This window comes from Diorhabda carinulata, chromosome 4, assembly GCF_026250575.1.
Source record: "Diorhabda carinulata isolate Delta chromosome 4, icDioCari1.1, whole genome shotgun sequence".
Taxonomy (NCBI): Eukaryota; Metazoa; Arthropoda; class Insecta; order Coleoptera; family Chrysomelidae; genus Diorhabda; species Diorhabda carinulata.
This window is the reverse complement of record NC_079463.1, coordinates 11,672,256-11,698,567: the sequence shown is the minus strand read 5'-3', so window position 1 is coordinate 11,698,567 and position 26,312 is coordinate 11,672,256. Positions and strand designations below refer to the sequence as shown.

Genomic DNA, 26,312 nt, shown 5'->3' with positions numbered 1-26,312 from the left:
GCAATGACTCAACTCCAGCTTATTATCAGCTAAATTAGTTTCGGTTGGTTATTCACTTAGATGAAATATCCAAAGAATTGGCAGTGGTGAGGTAAAATAAGTGATTCTTGAGAGAAAAATTTAATAATCTGAACATAGGAAAACAATTCGGCAATTAGAAAACTGCACATCACCAGTTTCTCGTACATCTAGAGTGTCAAAGTTATTTTCATCAAAAGAATTATTATCTTCTTATCTTTTTCATGTAATAATTTGCTCCTGTATAATTTCTAATAAACAATGTATAAAAAATACGTTTAACTACTACCAGACTATGAATAAAAATCAAAACCCTTCAATACCTTGATATCTACAGCTCTGTTTATCCTTCAAATTGTGGTAGTGCGCAACGAAATAACCGTCCTCGCGATGTCCATTTGCCTTATTCTCCTTCCGCATAAAGTTCAAATTCTTTTAGTATCCCGTATTATCTGGTCTTATAGAGAACTCCAGGACCTCGTGTATTAAATTTTTGCACTACAGAACAGGTTCAACCATGAATGAAGACGAACCTAAAAAGGGCGATGAGGAAATCACCCTCAAACCAAAAATGACCCTTATCAATGGGATCACGGTTATTGTGGGAAGTATAATCGGTTCGGGGATTTTTGTTAGTCCATCGGGAGTGTTAAAAAATACGGGAAGTGTTAATGTTTCGTTGATAGTGTGGACTGCTTCAGGAATATTTTCTATGGTAAGTAAAATCATTGAATCTGGAAATAATTGTGGGTATTTGGTTACTTATTCTACAATTCTTTTATTTGTTTGTTGAATTTTAAAACGGGATATTATATTTCATATTACAATTTTTCTAATAAAAATGATTATTTTATGTAATTGAAAGATGTTTTCGTGAAAACTAAGAATGAATTGCCAAGAATTTAACAGGAAATGAAAGCTAGATCTGTGGCTGTAACAGTGAGCAACAATTAACATTTCTCAATAGAAAATCAGTCTCATTTTGTCACAAAAAGACTTCCCCAACAAATCACTTGCTTCTTCGTTTGTGAAGGAATATGCAGCTTCGAATATACCTACGCAATAAAGTTTGAGGGGAGTATATTTAATATCAAACATGAAATCTTTTTTCTCATCCAGTGACAAAAATATTACTCACGGAGAATATTTCATCCTTCTGCTAAGCACATTTTCGGAACCTTCTCGTTTAGGGATTGTATTAACAATGAAACTGAGCCAAAAACCGAATGCTTCGAATCAATAGGAGAGACACTGAATCAACAGCTGGCTAGAACACAAGACTTTAAAGGGATTTGAGAAGAAAGAAGGCTGGAAAGTTCAGTTTCCAAGGAAGTTTAACTTGTTGATGCCTGAAAGCATGAATATAGGAAACATATGCATATCCAATTCAAAATTTTAGTCATGGTCATGTTCTAGCTCATAATGGGTGTTAAAAACCGAATGCTTAAGGAAAAAGAAAACCAGGAGAGTCCTGTTTCCAAGGGAATGTAACTAGTTGATGCCATGAAACTATGAAAATATGAAACCCATGGATATCCAACTCAAAATTGCAGTCATGGTCATGTTCTAGCTCATAATGAGTGCCGAAAAAAGAATGCTTCAAATCAATTGGAGAGACTCTAAATCAACAGTTTCCTAGAACAAACTTTAGAGGGATTTGAGAAGGAGGAAGGCTAGGAAAGTTCTGTTTCCAAGGAAGTTTAACTTGTTGATGCCTGAAAGCAGGAAAATAGGGAACCCATGGATATCCATTTCAAAATTGTAGTCAAAGTCATGTTCTAGCTCATAATGGGTGTTAAAAACCGAATGCTTAAGAAAAAAGAAAACCAGGAAAGTCCTGTTTCCAAGGGAATGTAACTTGTTGATGCTAGAAAACATGAAAATAGGAAACCCAAAGATATCCAATTCAAAATTGTAGTCATAGTCATAGTTCTAGCACATAATGGGTGTTAAAAACCGAATGCTTCGAATCAATAGCAGAGACAATGAATCAACAACTTGTTAGAATACAAGACTTCAGAGATATTTTAGGAAAGAGAAAGCCTGTTTCCAAGAGAATGTAACTTGTTGATGCCTGAAAGCTTGAAAATACGAAACCCAAGGAAATCCAATTTAAAATTGCATTTATGATCGTGTTCTAGCTCATAATGGGTGCCAAAAACCGAATGCTTAAAATTAATGATTCCGAATCAATAATTTCCTAAAATACAAAAGCGTAGAGACAATTGACAGAGAAGAACGCTAAGGTAGTTCTGTTTCTAAGCATGCATATCCAATTTGAAATTGCATACATCATCATATTGTGGGTATCAACAATGAATAATTTAAGATGAACTAATGATGTAGCGAAATATTGTTTTTGTTGTATTTTTCGCCCGCTTTCTTAAGTCAAGTACTCAAATTCCATACTCCCAAACCCTGTACTTGATTTTTGTTTTTTATTTGAAGGCCAATGATTAAGAAAATGAGTCTAGTCTCTAATTTTAAAAGGAAGTCATTACGTAATAAAGACAACTATACTGAAATGGTCTTATATTTCATTTTATACTATAATTCTCATAGATTTCATTCTTATGTCAAAACAAAATGGTCTTGGACCATACTTAGACTCCTATTTTAAAAAGTGGCAAAATGTCTATTAGGACAACGCGTCTCAAATCTTTTGAGGTTATTAAGAACAGTCTATAAAGTATAGAATGTGGCTTAGTCGTGCAAGACCGTTCTAAAGTTAGTCCTTTTAGAGGTTTTTTCCGTTTTACCTACCAAAGTCCCTATAACCGCATGGTCTAAGGATGATAATGATTTGATTGGAATAGTCTAATTAAAAAGAATGTCTAGCTACACTTGATGCAAATTATGAAAATAATTCAAATTTTCAATATAATAAACGCAAAATATTTTTGGATGTACCATTACCATTTCTTGAACCCCCAACTCTGATATATAAGAAAATATTACCAGAAGTACCTGGTCTGACCTAAAGATGGCGGTTGTTGCTTGAAAAATACCACTGTATCAGAAAGTACAGCATATGTTCTAAGTTTGAAGACGCAAAGTTCTTATTTGAAATTTCTTAGCCCAACCAATATAAAAACTGAACTAGATTCTACTCTGGATGAGACTGCTCCTTAAGTGATCTGTCCAGTTTTTTGGTAAGGGTCTTCATCTCACTCATCCGTCTGTGCGTCCACCTCATTGATTTTTCTTCTAATAGCCTCTTTTATTGTTTCGTCCTTGATGCTAGAGTTTTCCTCTTTCCATTCCACCAGTAATCGGTGTAGACCTTGTAGTAGTACTGGATGATCGTCGACTGAAAGTGTACGAGCTACCAGACATGGTAGACATTTTAAAGTGTGGTACATCGCATATTAACTGAAAATTTGGAGATGAGAAAGCTGTGCGCAAGGTGGGTGTCGCGTTTACTCACAATGGAAAAAAAACAGATGCTTCCGTCGATTATTTAGCAATGTTTCACAGAAAGCCAAATTTTTGCGCCAATTCATAGCCATGATGAAACTTGGGTATATCATTTCACACCCGAAACAAAAGAATGGGCTGAAAAGGGAAAACCGGCTCCAAAGAAGACAATGACCGTTTCATCTGTAGGCAAAGTCATGGCGTCGGTTTTTTGGTATGAGCATGAAATAAATTCCATTGCCTATCTTGAAAAAGGAAAAACTATCAACGGCGTGTATTATGCGAACTTATTGCAACATTTAAGCGAAGAAATCAAGTAAAAACGGCCCCATTTGGCTAAGAAGAAAGTGTTGTTTCATTAAGACAATGCACAAGCTCACACATCCTTTATTATAATGGACAAAATTGATGAATAAAGTTTGAAGTGCTACCTCATACACCTTATTCACCAGATTTAGCCCCCTCGGATTATTTTTTTCCTAGACTTGAAAAAATTATTCGGTGGTCAAAGACTTCCAACAATAAAGAAGTGAGTTAATGGCTATTTTGAGAAGCTTGACGATTCTTATTATAAAAAGGGTATCGAACTTATTGAAAATCGCTGGGAAAAGTGTATGGAGGTAAAAAGAGATTACGTTAAAAATTGAATATATTTTTTCCAAAAATTTGTGTGTTTTTTTGTTGAGCTAGGTACTTCTGTAAATACTTGAAATGTATTAGACATCGCATATAAGGAAACTATCCACATTTATTTTCATTAATATTAAATGAAGTCACTCTTTTTTTCAGGTGGGAGCGTATTGTTATGCAGAACTGGGTACCATGATAAGAAAAAGTGGTGCCGATTACGCCTACATCATGGAAACTTTCGGACCATTCTGGGCATTTATAAGATTATGGATCGAATGTATGATAGTAAGGCCTTGCTCACAAGCTATAGTAGCTTTAACTTTCAGTCAATATGTCATGAAACCATTTTTTCCTGAATGTGAACCCCCAGACGGCGCAGCAAGACTATTGGCAGTTTGTTGTATTTGTAAGTCTCTAATTAGATTAAGCTCCAACGCTACTCTTTGATATAGCTTAAGAGACATTAAATATATTATACCAATCAAAACACACTCAATTGTATCACATTAATTTCATTGGAAACAACAATCTGATGGAGAGATCCAATTAACTTTATTTCTTTCTTGTCAATGTAATCTAGTACTCCAATTAGTTTCTTTCTTTCTTTCAAGATAAACTGTTATATAATCAGGTCCTTTGGGAAACGACATGTCCCGCTACTCAACATTCTTATAATGATATTTTATATCCTTATTATTGGATTTAATGAACGTGTCCGGCTATCTTATTTACTATACACAGTTTTCTAATGCTAATACATCGAAGGATGTTTACTGTTGGTTTTAAACTGATGTTCTGCTGAGGTTGAAGCTTCTTTCGAACATTATATCCATACGTAGTAAATGCGTACGTTATAGAAAAAAGAATGTTCCTGAAGAGATGGATATTGGTCTTCAGTTGTAGCTTGGTTCATATTTCGATGTTGAAATGGTCCCTGTAGTCTAAGAGCTAGCAAAGATTTTGAGAGAGATTTTCAGGTAGGCCAGTTTTTATATACTATCTCCTTCACTCTCCCGGACATTATACGAGCTATCTGGCTGGCGGTAGTTATTGTGTTAATCAAAACGCATCCTACCTGTACAAGTAAAATCAATTTTTCAAATCATTTTAAGAAATTAATTTGCCAAACAATAATTCGATTGTTAAACCTTCAGCCAGACCGATCTAAGAGTGAAGAGTGATTAAGGATGTTGGAAGATTACAGACAATCACGTGTTAGTGGTAGGTAGACGGCAGCAGTTGTTAGTAGCCAGGATGACGTTAGTATTCGTAGGGCTGCCAACTTTTTTTACAAGAAATAAAGTATATTCAGTTCTATGAAAAAAATTTTAGAAAAATGAACAGTATTTTATTTATTTATTTTTTGTTTTCAATACATATTTCAAATTCAAACCCTAAATCACGAATTTTTTGCATGGCATGAGATTTGTGTGCAGGGGCGTTGTCCTGCAAAAACAAAACACTTTTGGATAGCTTTCCGCGTCTTTTCTCTTTAATTTTTTCCCGTAGAATGGTCAGTAATGTCGAACAGTAATCTACAATTATTGTTCTACCCTTATCTAAAAAATCAATCATGATTACTCCATGGAAATCCCAAAAAACTGAAGCAAGAACTTTTCCAGCAGATTTTTGGACATTGGATCGTAGAAATGTACCCAAGTCTCATCCATAGTAACAATTTTGCTTAAGAAGACTATATACTTTTCAAATCGAGCACAGATCGAAGGCGATGCTTCTACCCTTGTACGCTTTTAATCAACATTCAAACATTTGGGGATCCATTTTGCAGAAATGTTTCTCATGTCCAAATTGACGTGAACTATATGATGAACAAGTTACCTCTTTTGAAGCTTGCAGTCCAATTTTTCACGGTCGCATACGAAGGACATTATTCACCAAGGGTCTTAAGCATATCTTCGTAAATCTGCTTACGTCTTAACCCCTTTAAATACATGTACTTGATGATGGCTCGATACTCCAATTTTTCGATTTCCAAAATTTCGGTGGACATCTTTTCTTTTAATTTATTGCGTAACTATGGTTTACTTTTTTGACATCAAACTTTACACTGACACTTCTAATAAGTTATTGTTCGGTAGTTTGACTTTCTTTCTTGACGTTGTAGGAGAAGAATGTAATTTGTTATCCATTTTTTGTACACTAAACTTATCACTGTTATATCTTCTTCTTCTTCTACTGCCTTGCACCTACAGTGCGTTGGGGATTATCTTATGGTCAGACATCTATTTATAGCGGCATGACACAGTTCACCAGTGTTATTTATGCCATTCCAGTGTTTTATATTGCTAAGCCATGACATTTGTTTTCAGCCTACGTCTCTGTTTCCTTCGATCTTTCCTTGTATGATCAATTGGGGTATTGTATATCTTTATCCTCTAAGAACGTGACCCAAGTATCCAACCTTTCGCACCCCGATCAAGTTGAACAACTCTCTCTCAGTCCCCGCTCTTTTCGGTACATCCGCGTTCCTCATTCAGTTTGTCCATGGTATACACAACATTCTTCGAAGGGCCCACATTTCGAAGGCTTTTAGTTTATTGATGGACGATATCTTTAATGTCCATGTTTCCAAGCCGTACAGTAAAATTGACCACACATAACATTTGACCACTCTATACCGAAGGTCAAAGGTTTACATTTAATGAATGCCTGTCTTGCGTGTTCAATGCGGCATTTAATTTCCTGCTGAGGGTCCCATTTCTCATTTACAGTTGTTCCTAGATATTTAAGCGTCTTCGCTTGCTCGATAGACGTGTTATCTTTATCTATATGCAGTTGGGCACTTAAAATTGCATTTCTACTTATTGTCATGCACTTGGTTTTTGTTGCATTTATTTTTAAGCCATATGATTTCCCAATATTATTTGTTTTATCTAGTAATAATTGCATCTCGAGTACGTTGTCTGTGAGTATTGCCGTATCGTCCGCATAGCGAATATTATTCAGCGGGTATCCATTAACTTTAACGCCATAATCAGAGCCCTCAAGAGCCTCAGCAAAGACATTCTCCACATAGAGGTTGAACAGAATAGGAGACAAAATACACCCCTGGCTTACCCCTCTTAAAACTTTGAAGTCTTCTGGGTTGATTGTCTGATTCAGCCTAACGCGTGCTTTCTGGTTCCAGTAGAGGTTTTTAATAATTCTCATATCTCTGCTGTCAATGTTGGCGCTATGCAGCGTTTTTATCATACTGTCGTGCTTCACGGTATCAAACCCCTTCTTGTAGTCGATGAATGTGATGTAAACGTCTTTTCGTTGCTCAATACAGTTTTCAACGAGGGTATTTAGGCGGAAAACTGCTTCGCGTGTACCCATACCGCTTTTGAAATCAAACTGGGTCATTCCACTTAGTTCTTCTAGCTTTCTGAACATCCTTGTGTGAAGGATACGGAAGAATAGCTTGAGCATATATACTCATTAAACTAACCAGTCGATGATCTTTGCATTTTACCACTTTTGATGTCTTAGGAATCATTATAAAAGTTAAGTAGAGCCAATCGTTTGTTGAAAAGGCTTACCAACATGTTAATGTTATCGTCTTCGAATAGCTTTATAGCCTCTATGCGAATGTTATCTGGTATCTAATTATTTCAGTTTTATTGAAGTTGTAAGACAAAACAAGTCTACGCGAAAAAAGGTTATGTTCTGAGAGTGCACACACTCGCATGTCTGTCAGTGAGTCTTGAATATTTGACATTGACAGATTCGTTCAGAAACTCAGTGTGATGTGGCTGCACTGCACTGAGCAGTGAGCGCCCTCTGACTCAATAAAAACAAATTTGTGCGTGCATCTAAGTACAGTATTTTGTATACTTTATATTTGTTCAACAGTAAAAAGTATAATAAAAAAGTAATACTGTTCAAACCCGTATAGTTGGCAACTCTATGTATTCGTTGCTTCGTTCGTTTTCATACTTGAAATTGAACAAAATATTTTGCTTCAAGATGACTTCTAGGAAGATGGTGTATGAGTACGTTCTCCGTCTTTAGCTTCCATTCATCATAGGTCAGATATTGTTCTCTTTTGAAACTGTATCTTGTATTGAGTAAAATTTGTCTTTAATATTAAGCTTTCAGGCTAGAAGGGGTTGAAAACTTTGCTGAAATCTTTTCTTCGTGGACTGATTAGCGTTGGATCATTAAGTAGCATATTCTACTTGAGGTTTCATTTTGTTACCAAGAATCAAGGGTTCTAGGGATTGTAAGAGACCATGGTTCGATTTGCTGATTTTCGGTATAAGAATCACAGTTTCTTATATTTCATGCAGTTACTCCTGATGTGAATATTGTTTCAATGTTTTTATGCACCTACCAATGACATAAGAAAATATTTCCATAAGTCTGATGAATTTATGTAAATATAATGTATTGTTTGAACATTATTTGTATGTATGAGTCTGAAACGTAAAATTTTTAATCAGAATGTTTTGTTACAGGCGTTTTAACGTTTATAAATTGTTATGATGTGAAATGGGCAACGACAGTTCAAGATATTTTTACTTATGCCAAATTAGTAGCCCTATTTATAATTATTGGAGCTGGAATATATGAATTAACAAAAGGTATTAATCAACATACTTTATAAAAAATGTTTTTGTACCATACATAAATCATATTATCTTTTGTTTGCGATAAATTCGAAAGCTGGATAGTTTTCACAAGATTTTCACCAAAGGATGAAATTAGCAAAGTACTTTCTTCATTTTTTAAAACTAAAAGACGCAAATCAAATCATGGGACTTTGCTTAAAAAGAGCTTCAACTACAGTGTTGGCTAATACAGTGATGTCTTCAGCCAAACACTGCTGTAGAATGAACAATTTCTTAAAGCCGCTTGACATGATGCAATACAACGTGCAAGGCAATGCAAGACGCAATATTTCTTGATCAAAAGCATGCGCAGATGAAGTTCATCTCATTGTTTCATGCAAGATCTTGAAATTATCGGTTTTGTGCTCTTTTTATTGCGTGCAAGCTACAATCTAGTTACTTTTGGCTTATTCTGTTATTTTCATTGTTAAACTAGGTACAAAATATTAGATTAAATTTGAGGTTAGGTAGTTGTTTACATTTACTGTTTACGGACTTGCATGCAATTTCTTGCACGTTGTATTGCATTATGTCAAGCAACCTTTAGGCTATAAATTGAAAGTAGATCTATATTGATTTACCTATAAAATTCCCTGAAACTATTCTGGATTTCTTTTTGATTATTCATTTGAAGAGCAAAATTTCTAGAACTAAACCATCTTTCACTGGCGCTGGCAATGACGAGGCGCACATAAAAATAAAATTTTTTGATTGAAAAATGGATTTAAAAATGTCATATTTCACTGACGGTTTGATATCTCTCTGAAAACACTCAGAAAATGATTATTCTACTTATTTTCAGCTTTGTTTCTTACAGAAGTCAAGCGCACATTTGAAAAAACCATAAAACTCCCTTATCGATATTAGCTCTCATTTACTACTAGCAAATATCGATACTCGTCAGTAATAGCACTTATAAATTGTCAGCTTTATTGTCTATTAAATGATTTATTACTGCATATTTACGAAATAAAACTATAGTAACGAGTTAAAAAAAATTTCACAATATCAGTTTGAATTTAGTTTCTGTTTTTCTTCATGTTTCAAATAAATAAACTCGTGAGTAGGTCCTCATAATAGCTTCTTGTCAAACTATCAATTAGACGGCTCAGAATATAAATAGACCAAGTCCACTTTTCATCATTTTTGATCCATTAAGCAGTAGCAAGTTCTGTTGCTTAGTTACAAATTGTTATTTCACAAAATCAGCGCTGAAGGTACTTAAGGTGGTGAGCAGAACAAGTGCGGATAGATCTGAAGAAAGTCATGTCAGCCATACAAGATAAAAAATATATTTGCATTTTTAATCTTCAAAAGACATTGGTTTCCATCAAGCTCACAATTTCAGTAGCCTACTATAAAAGAAATCTTTATGTCAACAACTTTGATAGTTATTATGTAATAACAGCACTATGTCTGAGGATTTGGTTCCAAGAAACATGCCAGGACATTCTGGTTTTTGACACATATACTGTAAAGCTACTATAAAAACTGGTCTAACTCTAATGAAACTTGGTCAAGACCCTCTATTGGAAATTGAAAGAATTCATGTGAAATTTACAATACCAAGTCACTCATTCCTTCCCAACGATACTAAGAACAAACAATTACAATGAAACCATATGACTGGTAGACATCATTAAAACTGAAAAAATTATTGAAGTTGTGAAAATGCGACGAGAAGAGTCTTTGAATACAAAACATATGGAAGATTCAATCAAATACAGATGGTCAAAGGACACTGAAGTTAGAATATATTTTATGTCCAGGCAGGACCAAATCCTGAGTATAAACAGCAGCTTGGGTCTTAGCTACTTCAAACTTAATCATATTGCTTCCACCTCACTCCATAATGTTTTCAAGATCAGTATTGATGGTGGTGATCTGTTGCTGCCTACGGATTTAGATGTTAACATAGGACCATCAATGTGTCTAGTGATTGGTAGCCATCAATAAAATTGCAAATATGATAAAGCCTTAGTTTGAAGGTGTGAAAATACAACGAGAAGAGTCTTTGAATACAAAACATCTGGAAGATTCAATCAAATACAAGAAAAAGGACACTAAAGTTAGGATGGTTCTGGTGATATTTTATGACCAGACAGGACATTTGCTAAACTCAATCAGATTACCTCCACTCTACTCCAGAATGTTTGCAACATGTTGATGATCTGTTGTTGCCTTTAGATTTGGATGTTAACCGAGTATATTGGGGCTTCTGCGTTGAACCACGACACCAGTATGCTATCGTCGTTGAAGCTATAGATCGGTTTTGCAATTTGGTCAAATAGATAGTTGATATACAGGAAGAAGAGTATAGGTGACAAGATGCATCCATTGGAAACACCAGCGTTAACCTCAAATGTTTCTGAGGTATGTCCTTCGATAGTGACCTGGATGGATCGGTTCTTGGAGTTATAACATGAATTTGATGGATAAAACTTATGTAAATGTCTAAATTACTATTTGAACTTTTTAAAGTGAATAAATACTTTTAAAAAAAGTGTTGTTATGAAGCTCTAGCTTTAAACCTGTGTAGCTCAAAAGTAGGTATAGTGGACTTGGTTCACTTGTATTTTGGACCCTCGTATTCAAGGTTATGAACCTTATAATCAAAGCTAACCTCAATATTCCAGACTAGCTATGCCCTGCAATTTCACCCCTATAGTTTATAGTGTGTTGTATGGTTGATAGTCTTCTATTTAACATCAACACACATACTGGATACACTGTTTACACCTCCACTACACCAATACTCACACTGTCTGACGCGCGTTACGATAACCAAGTTATCGTCTTCAGAGACTGAAGGTAATTAAAATCTAATACCTGTTTTATAATAAATTTTGTGATATGTGAAGTGTGGTGTGAACATTCCCGTCAAGAAGAGTTTCCCGCTGGAATTAATTTTCGCGGGAGAAGGTTTATTGGAAGGAAAATTTAGCATAAAACAAGTAAGTGAAGTAATTAGATTTTACTTTACCTTCAGTCTTTGAAGACGATAACTTGGTTATCGAAATATCAACTTAATCAACATAGATATAAAAGAGTGAGTTTTAATCTATAGACATTTCCTAGCTTTGTTTTAATCTTTACATTTCGTAGAAAGGTTGCAAACATGTTTGAAACTGTATAAAACTATATAAAAAACTTATCAATTTTAATGTTATTACGTACTCAGTTTATTCATAATAATTATATTTAGCTTCTATTCTATAAAAATAGAAATAGAAAACTTGACGCTCACATATTAATGATAAACAAACTCTTTATATTCTTTTAGTTACAGAATATGATCATTATAACTTTATTTTCAGGAAAAACGGAGCACTTCACGTTCATGAACACCAATCACGAAATAACGTCACTGGCTCTATCTTTTTACTCAGGGCTTTTTGCTTATAATGGTTGGTGAGTAAATCGATGCCATAACACCATGTCAAACTGAATTTAAACTTTATTTTCTTTTGAATACGTCAGTAAGATAATCAAATGTATTGATGTACCTCAAACTTCTTCCACGAGACTGCGGATTCACTTACAAACAAACAAACAACGAAGCATATTATGAAAAAAATTTAATAAAAACAAGGGAAATTAGTAAGAGGAAACACTACAATGAAAACATACCATAATTTAATAAATGAAAACAAATTTCGACGAGACTTTGTTATAAACTGTTCTTTACAAATTTCCAAAAAACACATAGGATACTTACTTTTGATTATGAAAAATAATTCCAGTAAGGAAATAACCAAATTTGGAAGTCAACACGCACGAAGAAGACACGCATTTAACTACACCAACTATCAAATGGATAATAATATGTTCCTGCATATTCCAAAAGAAACTATAACATATTTGTAGGATAATGAATGGAAATTAGCTTCTGTGTATAATGTTTGTACTGATTCTCCTTCAATGTGTTTATCTATCTATTTTATATCATTATGATATACACTGCTTAGTTGCTTCTCCTTCTACAGAGAGTGTGTTATAAGGAATGTCGGTATAAGATCGAATAATTTGGAGGTATAGAGCTCCTATCACATCCAGCATTCAGTCAAATTACTATTTATTCAGATTCAAGGCGAAAAATTTGAGCCCAAAGAAGATGTCCAAAGGATGGTTTTACAAAAGTCTCAAAGAGCTTGCTGAAAGTTTGCTACTTAATTTTTGAAATATGGCAACACTGATGTGAATATGCTAAATCTGACATTGCCATAATAAAATTTGGATATTTTTAAAGGGGAACGTCCTCAGAAACTAAACAGCAATCGACTGTGTGGGTCTTTCAAGACGAATCAAATCCAACAAAAGTTGTTCGCTCATGAAGCGCTTCGGAGCAAATGGTTTTTTCAAAATAACTGGACATTTCGCCACCGTTCCATTAGAGTAACGTAGAACGGTTAATTCTGAATGGTACACCAGCATTTGTTTGCTAGAAGTGTTCGATAAAATCAGAGAAACCAATCGCAGAAGACTAATCATTCTCCACCACGACAATGCAAACTTTCAAATATCAGTTCAAATAAAAACGTTTTTGAACAGTCTAAACATAGAATTGATGGGTGATCTGCCGTATGGTGATGGTTTAGCACCCAATGATTTGGTCTTATTCCAGTAGATCAAAAATAAATTTCGAGATCAACGTTTTTCTACACGGTTGATGCGTTCGACAATTGGTTCAAAAGCATGCAAAAGTTTATTGATCTCAATGGATAATGTTTTGAAAAACAATAAAGCCATATGCAATTATTATATTTGTATCAAAACTTAAGTAGAAACCTTCGTATTATTATCTAATTAACAAAGTGAACATTGAATATCGACATTATTTATAAGACATTCCCTATATTGTTTGTGATTTAAGTTTTGCTTTTATTTTTATTGATTTCATAGATCCAATTACGAATCGTCAACTCTGAGGGTGTAATTAGAGTGACCGAAACTTGTAGTTACATTAGAATTGATAAAAAATAAACTAATTATCATTTTCTTTTTCAGGAATTATTTGAATTTCATTATTGAAGAGTTAAAAGATCCTGTTAGGTATGTAAAACAAAATTACCAGAATGTTTATAAAGACACGAACAATGTAATACCTAAATATGTTTCTTACGTTACGAACTCGTCCACTGATATAGACCATGAAGCTGTTCCTATATGATGTCGTAACTAAAATTTGGTAAACTCACCGGGAATTTGTTTGTTATCTATTGACATTATTTTTCTGTGTCCTGTATAAGCTTAAATTCATCAGGAAGTGGTATTTGGCCTCAGTTAAAGTATATAAATATCTGGTACTCAGATGGGGCGAGCAATCAATATTAAATTGAACGCCATCAGCTTTTTAATGAAATACCTTAAAAATTAATAAAAAAAGGCGGAAAAGCTGAAAACGATCCCCAGACACGATTATCCAAATTAATATTTATTAAGAAAAATAAAAGTTTCAGCTACAAATAAATTTATTGAAAAAATAATAGATTCGCATTAACTGCGTATCCAAAAGAGCACAATGAATAAAAGCAGTTATAAATTAAAAACAACTCAGATTTGTGTATGTATTAAAGATAAGACGGGGACTTATGGAAATCCGAGATGGTTGCAGCCCCCAACTGGATTCTCAGATGTTTAAGTTGAGTTAATTTTATTTCTTGTGGTGTACCGGTTGAATCCTTTAGGTGTGGCTGAAACTCCAGCTTGGCAGCTGTAGAACAGATGGAAATTATTGAAGAAGGAACGAGTAGAAAGAACAGATTTGAACAAAAGGAGCTCAAGCACTAGCATATAATAAATTTGAATTTATATTTTTTCAAAATATAACAAAACAGGTCTATTTTTTCTGTTGAAAATACAAATTTATATGAAAACTATCATACAAAATTTGCTTAAAACAAATGGAAATCCATAAAGATAACAGGAATTTTTCTGAGCACAATAAAAAAACTTACGAGCGAATATAAAGAATTCGAATCAATTTTCGAATCGACTATTTTGGAAAGTGATGATACTATATAAAACAAGCCTCTAGCAGCCGTAGGAGTTAGTAAACAATCAGGATAAAGACATCTTATCAAATAAGATCACAATATTTTAAATACTCCTTTTCCTAACCAAACTACAAGTACCACTGGCATTATCATTGATGAAAATATTGACAAAATGACGAAGACGTTGACTGACTAAGTACGATTTTTTCAGATTGTACATTTAATATTTTTCAGGAATTTACCGTTGGCGATAGCGATTTCCTGTACTTTAGTTACTGCTGTTTACGTTCTAACAAACGTGGCATTTTACACAACTTTATCACCAATTGAAATACTAGGTTCCAAGGCGGTGGCTGTGACATTCGCAAATAGACTTTTCGGTCCTTTAGCTTGGACCATTCCCGTTTTTGTAGCGCTTTCAACATTCGGAGCAGTCAACGGAATTTTATTAACATCCTCAAGATTATTTTACGCGGGAGCATGTAACGGTCAAATGCCCGAACTACTCACAATGATTCAGTCCCAGAAGTTAACTCCTACACCATCTGTACTCGTAATGGTGAGAAGCAAATCCTTAAATTTATTACAAAAATATGAAAGATGTTTCTTAATATACATGCGCAGTATTTAAGGTCTTTTTGCTCACGAATACACCAATTTCCATTCGCTCTTAAAGCTTTCGTCACCCAGTTCTTCCTTCAGCTTGAGGAACGTGGTGACGACCTACGTGGGCTCGAGCATTCTCATGAAGAAGCTCGCTGGAGTTTCATCTCAAACACACAACCTTTTAGCCGACTGCGTTTGTTTGAATGTATTTGGTGGCCGTAAACGAAAGTGACATCACTGAACATTTTTTTCCTTTGGGTGTAATGTATCACTGACGTGACGATAGAGTCCATTCGTTAGCATCCGAGGGACTCAACGAGCATTCACTTTGAGATAACCCGTTTCTTTTGAAATTCACCAAGCTCAAGGATAGTCACACACCGATCTTTTAACAGCTCACTATCGATCTTCTGGACAATCACACCTGATATCAGTGGTATTCCATTCAGTTCCTCATCGTGCGATCTTCATTCATTCATCCTGTACTATTTGCAGGAACTTTCACGCGCGAAAAGTTTTCAATCTCGATCTTTGACGGTTGACAAGCGGACTCGAGAGTGGGGGAGCCACAGCGCACGACATTGTTGTCGGATTTAGTCTAGTACCTTCCTTCGAGGCTATAGCTCATCAATACAATCCTCGTAGATTAGTTTGAATATTCATTTGAAGAAAACTGGTTTCGTTGTAGGGTAAATATGTAGAAAACAGTATTTAAAGTATAAATTGACATTATTTATTAGAAACAAATGAATTTACAAACTACCCTCGTGTAGTAAACCAGTGGCTGCTATGCTGTTCATAACAGAAACAATGAAAATCTATGAGTATTGCCCTTCGCGTTCTCGCACGTTCCAGAAATTTATTTCCACAATAAAATTTACATGATATTGCATTCCATTCATCATTGTATTTTTACTATGTCGAGAAAAAGTTACAAAGAAAAATCATGCGTCGTAATTTCTCGTTTTGATAGACAGTTAACGGCATTATTGTTGGTCAATAATTTACCCCATACTGTTTTAATGATAATTTGGGGTGTTTCGAAACACATAAATTCTTTCAGCATTACTTGTACTCGTTGATGAGGACCCTAGAACCAGAAATCGCAAAGATTTGATTCCAGAATTGGAGGAGATCACTATTTTGATCCTTCTCGACCAATTTTACGGTTAGGGCGATATGCATTGGTGATGTACGACTTAAATATACTACATCATCAACGGGGATGAACTATATCTTGTATTCAATATTGATTAGAAGAAAAGTAACAGGACAACTTAATTCCCTTTATTATTCTTCTCGAAACTTAAAAATCTGCTTTGGGACTACGCCATGAGTCTAGTCAAACCACCAAAAGTAATTTACTTAAGGTATAAAGGCAATCTCAGCCGAGGCTTACAAGAAGTGGATTAATTTTATCTATATTGGCTCGAAAGAATACGTGAAATGTTGTTTTTTGGCCAAAGCTCTGAATATTTATATACAAATATTTAAAAAAAAATGCATTTAATATGTAAAATAAGCGCTTATGACTTAGTTATTCGGTAATTAACGAACTTTAATGCTGAATTTTTCATTTTCAGGCCATTCTGTCTTTACTTTATTTAACTGTATCAGATATAGACGCACTCATAAACTACGTAGGCTTCGCTACGTGGGTAAGTCACCTCCTTATATGTACGTCAAACATTTTACAGATATAAAAAATATATTAAAACAAAAATAATAAGAAAAATCTTGATAAAAATAATTAATTTGAATCTATTTAGAAAGAACTGATACCTTCTATTGATAAATATTACGTTAATACGATTCAAATTAACCTCATGATTTTAGTTGAGCATTGGAGCAGCAGTTCTTTGTTTACCATGGCTCCGATGGAAACAACCAGATCTCAATAGACCAATAAAAGTGAATCTTATTTGGCCCATTCTCTATCTTGCTTGTACAATTTTTGTAACGGCAGTACCGATGGCGGCTAGCCCATACGAAACTGGTAAATATTGTATTTTTGAGAAATAATAAAACAATATAAGTAGTGATTTTTGGACGTTTTTGAAGTTTAATGCATCATTTTTGACGTTTAATGCGTCGTAGTTGACGTTATAAGTGTCGTTTTTGAAGTTTAATGCGTGGTTTTTGACGTTTTGTGTGTCGTTTTTGACTTTTAATGCGTCGTTTGCGATGTGTTATGAATTACGTAATTATTTTTTGACGTATACCGTTTTATGCATCGTTTTTGACGTTTGACAAGACCGAATCCTCTTATACTATTGTTTTTGTCGATCTTCTTGAATGAACTAAGACGTTCCATTGAAACAATTTATCAACTTTTATTTTTAAAATGGTGATTGGAATTTTTTTGTTTTACAATTTTAAGATAACTTATAATCCTTTTTTTGGGATTAAAGTTTAAAACTGTACTATCATCTGCTTTTTTTACTATACTATTTCAAAGTAGTGTGTGGGTGTGTTTGCGGTTTTGTGATAAAGAAATTATTTCAGTTTATTCTATAATTTTTGAACGTTTACTTATCAAGATAAGAGATCGCTGACGTCAGCGCGCCAGCAGTGAGCGGTGGAGTGGTTGGGGGTGTCCCAAGTAGCCCATCCTCTACTAATTTAGCATGTTAATCTAACGAAGCAAATAATTTAGTAAGAAGTATATCTAATTCATATTGATAGTTTATGAGATGTGAGTGAAAGTTACCAAAATGATTTCATATACACTTCAACACCATCATCGTGGTATAGCTCTCAGTGGAGCAAATGACATCTGTCGATGTTTCAGCAGCTTTGGTAATACTTTGAGATTATGCCTTGTTGAGTTCCGTCCAATTTTGTTGAAAAGGACTCTCTCCATTTCTTTATGTTTTTTACTATTTCAGGATAATTTTTCCATGTCATTTTATCTATTGCAATTGTTTCTCTATAGTTATTCTTTGCGCTCGTAGAGGTCTGCCTCTTTTTCTTTTGCCTATTGTATTATAATTAAATGCTTATCTGGTTATGTTTGTTGCTGGTTTCCCTACTATAAAGCCAATCCATCTTCAATTTCGCTTCCAAAGTTATTTGATTCAAAAAATGTGGCAGATAACTCATAGGCACCAATAGATGAAACTCAATATAAAGATTTGCCTTCTGAAGAAACTGAAAGATATTCTATCAGAGATAATAAATAAAACGGTCATTAGGCTACTAGAAAATTCTGCAATATCCGTCAGTAATGATGCTCTTACTGAAAAATGGATCGAGGTGTTTGAAGAGACCAGATGAACACTAGACAAACTGAAATCTGTGCGTCCAAGATCTTCTAGACCGGTCGAAAACTCGATTTGTTCGTGATGAGCCTGTCTATTTGGAAGCGTGCTGTTTCTTTAATGGATTATCATTATTTCGTATTTAATACAAAGATTTGGGACTGCACCCTTACAAAATTCAGTTGGTGCAAGAATTGAAGCCTCAGAATGCTAGTCAAAAAGCTTCGCAGACGTTCCAAAGCACAAACATCAGAAACCCCCCTAAAGTGATAGTATGGACTGCGATGTCAGCGCGAGCAGTTACAGGTCCTTACTGTTTTGAATATGAAAGGAGACGCATAGTTACAGTAAATTCAGAGATTTATGTACACATGTTAGACGACTTGTTTATAACAGAAGAACATGGTTCCAGCGGGAACACCACGCAGTCCCGATTTATTACTCATAGACTTTTTCCTGTGGTGTTATGTCAAATCTAAACTTTTTGGCAATAGAAAAAAGTGGGTTTTAATCAGTTGATAGTAATAAATTTATCATTCCCGTGGGTTTATTTGTTAACGTAAATTAATTAATATTACTTCCAACAATTATGTTAAATTATATGATAATGAATTGTTAATAATTTTAGGAATGGGTCTCCTAATGATATTATCATCGATTCCAGTTTACTTCGTTTTCGTTTATTGGCGCAAACCCGATTGGTTCAAAAAGAAATCAAACGACGTTACCATCTTTTTGCAAAAAATATTCGTGGTGGTGGGTAAAGCGAAAGCTGTAAAAATATAAGAACCATTTAGATTTATAATAAGAATGATTTGTGGATGACTAACCAGGGTCCAACGGATAATAAAGCAGACATTTCATTTTTTTTCAAATGCTTCCCTACTTTTTATAGCATGAAGATTATATAAGGTAAAAAGACAAGTTACTAGTCTAATTTAAGGGAAGCAATTGATTGGTAAGGCAAGCTCATCTTTGTGAACTTACGAGATCTGGCTATTAAATAACGAGATTGCGCGCCTAAAGGGCGCTCTAGACGGGTAGAGTAAAAATCTAGATATCTTGTCTATGCACGTTCCAAAATACGTTTCTGTCAATATTATAGTATTTGTGCAATAGCGGTTTGAAACGAACGTGTTTTTTTCTCGTGCCGAAAATCAGGAGCAACGTATAAATCTTGAATTTCTCGTTAAATTGAAAAAAATTCCTACTCAGTGCTACAAATTATTGCAAGAGGCCTATGGGGATAATTCTCTATCTCGTGCGCGTGTTTTTGAGTAGTTTAAGCGCTTTAGTGAGCACCGAGAGAGCAAATCAAAATTCAAGGCAATAATGATCGTTATTTTCGACATCAACGGTATCGTGATGACTGAATGGGTTCCAGAGGGTCAGACTGTCAACAAGACTTACTATTTGTCAGTTTTGGACACACTGCGAGAACGAGTTCGTATACAATGGCCCGAGATGTGGAAGAACAACTCGTGGATTTTGCACCAGGACAACGTACCTGCCCATAACGCGCTATCTGTGAAGCAGTATTTGGCCAGTAAGCGCAGTCCAGCGCTCCAGTACTCACCAGATTTGGAACCTTACGACTTTTTTTTGTTTCCAAAGATAAAATCTGCTTTGAAAGGGACCCGATTTAAGTCGATGGAAGCGGTAAAGCAGAAATAGTCCAAGAGCTAGCTACAAAAAAAAGCATCGATTTGGTACACAGCGTTTGAGCTCGTGAACTGTAAGAAAATACTTAGTACATCCCCGAATGGCATTTCTGGCTGTTTGTTCAGAAATTCGGAAAATCCCTACGAAAAAACCGACAAGGTACACGCGTAAAATTTTTTCCACATGAATTTGGGGACCTTAATTAAGAGCGATGCATTAATGCCAGAAACGGGATCGGTCGGAAAACCCTCGCCAGAAGCGATCCAAAGTTCGGGAAAATCAGTCAAAAAAAAACGACATGGTACACGCGTGAAAATTTTTTTTGCACTTCTAGGGACCCCAACTAAGAACGGCAAAACAGTGCCAGAAATGTATCTGGTCGGAAAACCTTTTAAAAAAATTAAATAAGGTCGACGTAAATTTAAAATCGATAGCATTCAAAGTCGTTATAGTCCAGAGCTTTTCCATTGACACCACTAGAAATATCGTTTTTTCTACCCCAAATAAAAAAAAATCATCGCGATACGCTGCAAATTCGCTGAGTTATTTCATTTTTCGTATCGCGTCCGATTTCAAGCCGCTTTCCCAGTTTCTGGCGTACCGCGCGGCCGGCCGCAACTCGTCTTTACAGCGCTTCTGGCGAGGGTTTTCCGACCGATCCCGTTTCTGGCATTAATGCATCGCTCTTAATTAAGGTCCCCAAATTCATGTGAAAAAAATTTTACGCGTGTACCTTGTCGGTTTTTCGTAGGGATTTTCCGAATCTTTGAGTCGCGTCTGGCGAGGGTTTCCCAACCTTTTTCATTTCTGGAATTAGTGTACCGCTCTTAGTTGAGGTTCTCACATTAGCATGCATCAATTTTCACGCGTGTACCTCATCAGTTTTTCCGGCACATTTTTCGTCGTGGAAAACTGGTTGTAATTATCTTTTGCGGCCTGAACGAACAGCCAGAAATGCCATTCGGGGATGTACTAAGTATTTTCTTACAGTTTACGAACTCAAACGCCATGTACCAAATCGATGCTGTTTTTTGTAGCTAGCTCCCCGTCTAAAAACGGCAGAGCTTCCAAAGGCACTCACTAAAGACTTTCAGCACTGCTTCGATCAATGTAAAAAACGTATGGAAAGGTGTGTGGCTAGGGGAGGAAAGTATATTGAAGGGGAGCATTCGAGTGTAGAATAATTTTTATAATAAAATTCTTAACCAGTCTCGTTATTTAATAGCCAGACCTCGTACAAGCTTTGCATATCGTAAACATAGTGGTTGTTACAATCAATGAAGGAGAACTTATTTAAGCTTGACGGTTGCTCATTGTCACGCATTTTTCCATTGAAGGCATGAGGTCTCACTTACCAAGCGCTTTTTTTAAATTTCTCATTTTTTAGAGACTATTTGATTTTTATTATAATGTGCATTGAGGTTGTGATAATATAAAAACAACCATGGGCCGCTATTGCCTACAGAATAATTTTAATTTTATTATCCATGAATCATTTTTTGAAATAATTCATCATTTTAACAAAATTCGTGGAGATTAATTTAAAGTTATAAGCAAAATTGAACTGAGAATATACCAAAACAAATTTTAATGACTCATTCAAGGGTAATGGGGAGATAAATTTAGTGATTTAATGGATAGTTTCCATTTTTAGTTTATTATACATTTCTTGCTAATTTTCTTTCGATTCGTCTTCCTTACCTCATAGGTTCATATTAGTTTAACTTTATTTCTATTCGAAGGTTGTTTTCTTAAACCTCCGATTGCTCCGTACAAATGCTACATGGGTCTAAAAAAGCGAGCATGCGCTGAAAGCGATTGCGAAGCTTTCACACTACACACTCCGCCATTTTTGACATTCAGGCGTCAGTCGGCGTTATGCTATAGCTACGTAAACATGTCCACCATTATTGATGCTCCCTACGTAGTGTGATTCGTTTTCTACAGACTGAAGTGCTGCAGAAATCCATCGGAGAATGAGTCGTGTGTATAGAGAAAACTTGAGTGATGGTGTTGTGCGTGAATGGGGTCGAAAGTTTAAAGATGGCCGTAATGATCTGCATGATGAAGGCCAATCTATCGTTTCAGGTGACCTGGTTTAACAGAATGGTTGAAGAAAACAGCAATCTCACCATTGATACTTTGTCTATGGAAGAAGGAGAAGGAAAATATAGTGAGATACATAAAAGTACAAAGACTCAATTGGGCTGGGCATATAATGAAAAGAAAACCAACTGAAATGATCAAAAGAATAACGCAATAGATCCCATTGTGGCCAAGGAGAAGAGGCAAGCCGAGAAAAACTTGGTTAAGTTAGGTTACACTTGGAGAAACGAAATGCCGGAACCAAAAGTAATAGAAAATAATAACAAAAGCAGCCAAGACAAACGGTAAACTATAAAGAAAAAAAGAGAAAACGAAGAGTAATCAACCGAAAGTGATTTATCGCAGCTAATAATGGGAAGTCAATGAACTATAGAAAGAATGCAAAATGAAGAAAGCTGCAATTTTACAGAAACGGCATCTTTTATTGATTTGAATATTGAACTAGATATTAACGTTTTGAATTCCACAGCTGTTAACATCTATTTCTAGTAGATTTTTCGCTACGTTTCGTGTAATTATTTTAATAAAATATATTGGTAACTCTCCAATACCCAAAATGAGTACAGATGTAGTTATTTATAGTTTTTATAATGTGGTGACTGTAAATAAAGTTATTGTAATAATATGTATTTATACTACAATCACTTAAGTTATATAACCTAATTTACTATCAACTTTGCAAGTTAAAAGCCTAAACTGCAAATTTCTGATGTCAGTTTGATGAATGAATGATTGTGATATATCGAACGTATTGTTGAAATTTTATAAAAGGTATATAGACATATCTAATTTATCAAAATTGTTTTTTTTATTTGTTTTAGTAGTGATTGTTGCCTTATTGTTATAACTGCCAAATCTATTTGGATTTTTGAAAACAAAATTTTCCAAAATTCTCTATATTTTACAGATTTAACATAAATATGAAACGTAAATATAAAAGAGAGGTTAATAAAAATTTCTAACATACGAAGATGATTCCAGAAGTACCTTGCCCAACAAAGAAAACACAAAAATGTTGGACATAAATATATTTCTCAATGTAATCTCCTTGTAGCTCCATACATTTTTCTCAGCGATGTTCAATAAGTTCAATTCAAGTTCAATCTTTGACCACCGAGTCATTTTTCAAGTCTGGGAACAGAAAATGATCCGAGAGGGCTAAATCAAAGTCAAACTTAAAAAAAACGGCCGCTTTTGCTTGATTTCTTCGCTTAAACGTTGCAATAAGTTTGTATAATACTCGCCGTTGATAGTTTTACCTTTTTCAAGATAGTCAATGAAAATTATCCCAAGGGCATCCCAAAAAACCGACGCCTACAAATGAAACGGGGCGTCTTCAAACTCGAAACATATGCTGTATAGATTGTGTACTTTCTACAGTGGTATTTTTCACGCAGCTACCGCCATCTCTAGGTCAGTCCAGGTACTTCTGGGACCCTCCTCGTAATTTTAGTATACATAACTTGACATTTTAAAAGTAAAGGAAAGTTTTTTTGAATCACTAATTAAAAAACATATACGTATATTATTAAAAAAAAATACGAGGTTTGTGTTAGAATTAAAAAGATACAGAGTAGAATAATAGTAGAGGAAATGAAGCAAACGAGGAAAATAGCAAGGAGAATGAGGATGGATAGGAAAAGAAATGATGTAATTTCAGAGAAGCTCAAACAAGAACCGACAGGAAACCAAATAATTTTAAGATGATTAAACTGGTACGGACACATAGAGAGGAGAACACCACAAAGCCTAATAAGAAAAAGGATAGAAGCAAAAAGATATGAAAAAAGGAAAACCCAGGAAAACTAGACAAGTAGCTCAGGAAGGGGGAAGACAAGGAAAAGCAGAAAAGTAGATGAATTAATTAGCAGAGGATCGTAAAAAGTGGAAAAAATGTATGAAAGGAGAATGAAAAATAAAATCTCGATAATCTGACGCTCGAAAGACAATAGAGAATTCTAGAGAAGAAGTGTGAAAATTTGCCTACCTAACAAAAAAACAAATTATTTTTTATCCATAATAATTTTTATTATTCTATTACTAGTCATTTGAATATGAAAATCTAAATTAATGTGATTGCCTACTCAGCGATATATACTCACCTGCAGAAACAATAAGTTCCTAGTGATGAAATACGTTGACCTTTATTTCAGTGAAGGACACATTTTACGATAATAGATCAGTGCTAAAGCCTTTGAAAATGGTAGGAAATGAAAGAAAAGGGTAGTAGGATGGAATCTAATGGAAAACGAAGGATTTTTATGGTGAAAAGTAAGTTAAAACTGCTCCTCAATGACCAGCATCCATAGGAATGGTGACAGATTTGTCCAGATTGTGAAAAACATTTTTTCGGGAGTCAAATTTTAAAACGGACAATCTCAAGTATAACGTATGACTACGATCCACGGTTTAACAGCAAAAATTAAGAAATTTTCTCAGTAACTATGATGAAAAGTAAGTTAAAATCACTGCTCAATGGCCAGAATCCAGAAGAAGACATTTTTGGAGTCACTATTTGAAACAGAAAATTTCCAGTTCAAAGTATGACTGTGGTTCAGTGTTTAACAGTAAAAACCTCAAACTTTCTCAGAAAGTTTGGTGTATAGCAAGGGAAAATCAGAAGTTTACTGCCTAGAATCAAACAGATTTGATAAAATTGTGAAAAAGACACTTCTGAAATAACGTTTTTAAAAAACAATTTCAAATATGGAGTATGACGACGATCCACCGTTCAACAGTGAAAACTATGGTGAAAAGTAAGTCAGAAATAATGACTTCCTAGTGATAAAATACTTTGACCTTTATTTCAGTGAAGAACACATTTTACTATAATAGATCAGTGCTAAAGCCTCTGAAAATGGTAGGAAATGGAAGAAAAGGATAGTAGGATGAAATCTATTGGAAAAAGAAGAATTTTTATGGTGAAAAGGTCAGAAATAATGACTTACTAGTGATAAAATACGTTGACTTTTTTTCAGTGAAGGACACATTTCACTATAATAGATCAGTGCTAAAGCTATAAGAAAAATGGAATGAAAAATAATTTACGAGCGATCTAAGTTTGAGAAATGAGACTTGGAGAGTTTTTGAGTGTAAAAAACGGTTCAAATGTTTGTTACAAACATATTTTAATTATTATTGAATGTTTCTTCTTAAAAATGGTTCCAAAGTGTAAGGAAACGTCAAGATTCAATAAAATATTAACCAACGAATTTATTAGAAATATACCCCATTAAAAACTGCAGTATTATTTACTCAAGTATTGATTATAAATTAAATTACCAAAAATTTGTATAAATGAATGGATTGTTTAATAAATTACTTATTGTTTATAAAAGTTCGAAAATTGTTATCTAATTATTTTGATTATATATTATTTTTTAATATTTTCCTTGTATTATATGAAAATCTTATGCTTACTCATATCGACAATAAATGTGTATTGTTTATAGCTTGTATAGTTTATGTACAATAAAAAAACCAAAGAAAGAATATCTCTTTGTTGGATAATAATAAATAATATAACCGAAAAGGGGAGTTTCATTTATTTTTTTTTTTTTTCATATTGAATCACAATTTACTAGCCAGAATCCAACATAAGGGTGTCAGATTGGTAAAAATTATGAAAAAGACACTTCTGGAGTAATATTTTGAAACATACAATATTAAATGAAAAGTGAAACATCATAAATTACTGGCCAGAATCGAAGGGAAATGTGACAAATTTGTTAAAATTGAAGAAAAGGCACTTATGGGGTCGTGTTTTGATACAAACAATATCAAATATAAAGATGACTGCATTTCATCATTTAACAGTATGAACAATTATATTTTATCAGCAACTATGGTGAATTCTAGGTCGAAATAACTTCTTAATGACCAAAATTTCATAAAATCGTGACATATTTGTTAAAATTGTGGAAAAGACATTTTTGAAGTCATCTTCTAAAATAGACGAACTTAAATATAAAGTGTAGCTTCAAATCACCATTTAACAGTGAAGA

General features: G+C 34.3%; 1 protein-coding gene across 1 annotated transcript; it reads left to right on the top strand.

Moving 5' to 3' along the window:
- Window positions 1-476: 476 nt before the first annotated feature.
- Window positions 477-25,840, top strand: LOC130892859 (Y+L amino acid transporter 2). The gene is made up of 10 exons (XM_057798536.1): window positions 477-733; window positions 4,225-4,471; window positions 8,526-8,651; window positions 11,996-12,089; window positions 13,686-13,730; window positions 14,909-15,233; window positions 16,864-16,938; window positions 17,117-17,276; window positions 19,169-19,296; window positions 22,291-25,840. Exons 1-10 carry the CDS (start codon window positions 536-538, stop codon window positions 22,438-22,440), a joined length of 1,548 nt encoding a protein of 515 aa, XP_057654519.1. The 5' UTR covers window positions 477-535; the 3' UTR covers window positions 22,441-25,840.
- Window positions 25,841-26,312: the final 472 nt, after the last annotated feature.

Bases quoted from the DNA above. Each gene is read 5' to 3' on its own strand.
- LOC130892859 (XM_057798536.1), top strand. From the start codon at position 536: ATGAATGAAGACGAACCTAAAAAGGGCGATGAGGAAATCACCCTCAAA. The intron at 12,090-13,685 runs GTGAGTAAATCG...TTTCTTTTTCAG, and splicing joins CTTTTTGCTTATAATGGTTG to GAATTATTTGAATTTCATTA. The intron at 15,234-16,863 runs GTGAGAAGCAAA...TTTCATTTTCAG, and splicing joins CACCATCTGTACTCGTAATG to GCCATTCTGTCTTTACTTTA.